Below are 2,718 nucleotides of genomic sequence, written 5' to 3' on the forward strand. Positions count from 1 at the left end.
GTTGAGGCTCTGGAGGCACCAGCCAGACCACTCCAGAAGGTGGGACCCCACCCACCCCAGCCCCATGACACCGACCCTTGGGCCCCTGGGCAGATCTCTGAGATCACCATCTAGTGACAGCCAGGTGGCTTTATGGGGACATTTTGATTTGCCTGCCTTCTGAAAGATGCTGCTCCCTGTGGGCCTCAGGGAAGGTGGGTGGGTCTCCGCTGGTCTGGCCAAGCCAAGGGGACTTGGCTGTCGCCTGGAGAGTCTGTGTCCTCTGGGCTCCGACAGCAGCACACACAGGCTGTGACCTCGAGGGCTCCTGAGCTGCCCACAGCTTTGCATGCCCCCGGGCTGTCCCAGGTTTTGGTCAAAGGTGAGGAGGGCCAGTCCTAAGCTGCCAGCGCACCCCACATCTGTGACCCTCCCCCCTGTCCTTTGGCCTTGCCCTCAGCACCTGCTCTTGCTTTACCGCCCCCGTCGCCACCTGTCTCTTCCTCTCCATCGTCCTGTCCATTCTCAGCTCACCTTCTGTCTTCTCGGTCCTGCCTCTGCTTCTCCCCACTTCTCTCTGCCCCTCCTCTACTTGCTCATCCTCCTTTCCTCCCCTTCCCCAGAGACTTGATTTCGGAGGTAGACTTGACTCAGTCCGACAACACTTACTGAGCATCTACTGTGTGCTGGGCGGGGGGCCGAGTCAGGGTGCAGAAGTGACTCGGCAGGGGCTTGACAGCCTGGGCTGGAGAACTGGGGTCCCCCTCCTCCTCCTCTCCCCTGCCCTTCCCCCTTCCTCCTCCTGTAGCTTCTCTTCTCTTCCCTCCCCATCCTGGCCTCTGCAGCCAGCACTCTCAAGGGGAGCTGGGGCCAGTGGGATGGCACAGTCCCAGGAGATTCAGCGACAGGTGCCGCCAATCCCCATGTGGCAGGCGGCGGCAGAGACTGAGCACCCAGGACACATTCATCACGCCTGCCTCCCTTCAGAGCCAAGACAGGACGGAAATGACTTTTGTCAGCTCTGCAGCAGCCCACTGCCCCTGGCAGCTCCAAGTTGTTTATTAAAAAAAAGAGAGAGAGAGAAAGAAAGGGATGTGAATGTGCCACCTTGCTGTGTATGAGGGGAGCGACTCCAAAGGGATGATGTTGACAAACAGCCCTTCAGGTAGTCACACCGCAGCGCTCCAGCTCCCATTCTGGCCCGAGTCCAGCTGTGACGGAGACGGAAGGTGATGGGCCAGAAAGGGAAGGGAGCAGCTGCTCTGGGCAAACGGTGTGGCTTTTGTTGGAACCTTTCCCAGGGGCGATGAGACGTCGGGTCTCCCGCCCAAGCATTGTCCTGTCCATCCTCCTGGGACGTCACATGAGGCTTTCATGGAGCACCTTGAGGGGGGCGGCGCAGGTGAGGCTCCAGAGAGCCAGAGGTTATCAGTAGTAATCGTAATGAGCACTAACGGCTAATTATTGATGATTAATAGCCATTGATTATTATTAACCACTCAGCGTAATTGTTAAGCATTATTTGAGGAGCCGGGTGCCAGGCACTAGGTCCAGGGCTGGTTCCAGGATTCCAGCCGTTATGTGCAGGTGCTGACTCCTCTGTAGTCGTTCTCATGGTGACAGAGCCACCAGCAGAAACCTGCATCAACATCCCATCCCCCCACCTCAGGCTGAGCCCTGGCCCTGGCCTTCAGGCCCAAACTGACCCCAGGCCCACAATGACATTTCATGCCCCTTTTTGCTTTTTATAAATTACAACTTTGCTGGTGGGTGAGAAGGAGGTGGTTTGTCTTACAGGGAGGACAAATAGATTTTGTTAAAGGACCGGTTGCTGGACTCCAGTCTCTGGCTTTTAAGGCCTACCCTTCACTTTCCAGTCTGTGATTTGGCCTCACTGCCAAGATTCCCACTTTTCAAAGGCAGAGCTGTGTTGGCTGCAGCTGCGAAATGCCTCTGCCTGGCAGTCCCAGAATAGAAGGCGTCTGTCCTCTCTCCTGTGTAGTGTTGGTTTCAAGTTGATTTCATGTAAATTTTTCCCTTTTGAAGGAACATTTTTTTTTTCTTTCCCCTGCCCACCCTCCTCCCATGAAACAGTTGGGAGCCTTACAGCACCTCATTCAGAGGCATATTCGGGTCACTGGCTCTCCGGAGCTCTGCTCGGTGGGGTTGTCCTTCGGGCTTGACCCTAAATAAGAAAATAACCTCCCACAGGTCTCCTTTGAGTCTTCAAGAAACAAATTACCTATTTCCCAGCAGGCTGTGGGATGGTAGGTCCTTCATGTCATGTGTGATGCGTCCTCCGTCTAAGTCATCCATCAGAGCTGCAGTTTTAATCTGCTCAAACGTTTTTAGCTGGGTTTAATTATAGACAGAAATTGCATTTCAGAAAGCAACGAGAAATCACTTGTGGCTGGAGTTTGCGCATTAGAGCACGTGGTTCGTTGGAGAGCGCCGCGGGGACGGGAACGCGTTTCCAAAGCGAAACAGAATTAGCGCCCGTGCTCCAGGCCCGATGGCACAGATAGTAGGGCTGGCACAGTGTGTGCTGACCGCGCTTCTCTTCTTGGCACAGGACCCACGAGGAGGCCGGCGATGGGGCCCGGGACGTCCACAGCAGGACCTCGGGGGACAAGGCCGCATCCCCGCTCTCCCGCCGCCGGGGAACGTACGGCCACTTCGGGGATGGCGAAGAGTGCGGCGTCCAGAGAAAGGCCCCGGAGAGGCCGGGCGCACCGCCCT

At 56.4% G+C, this 2,718-nt stretch overlaps 1 protein-coding gene across 1 annotated transcript in view; it reads left to right on the top strand.

Annotated features, from left to right (window-relative positions):
- The window catches only part of MYO18B (myosin XVIIIB), a 232,628-nt gene that overhangs the window by 226,582 nt on the left and 3,328 nt on the right, over positions 1-2,718 (top strand). Inside the window, exon 43 of the mRNA XM_010828851.1 lies at positions 2,552-2,708. Within this exon, the coding sequence (XP_010827153.1) occupies positions 2,552-2,708 (157 nt within the window). The remainder of the gene's footprint in view (positions 1-2,551; positions 2,709-2,718) is intronic.

The sequence above is a fragment of the Bison bison genome, unplaced genomic scaffold (genome assembly GCF_000754665.1).
Source record: "Bison bison bison isolate TAMUID 2011002044 unplaced genomic scaffold, Bison_UMD1.0 scf7180017864495, whole genome shotgun sequence".
Classification (NCBI taxonomy): domain Eukaryota; kingdom Metazoa; phylum Chordata; class Mammalia; order Artiodactyla; family Bovidae; genus Bison; species Bison bison.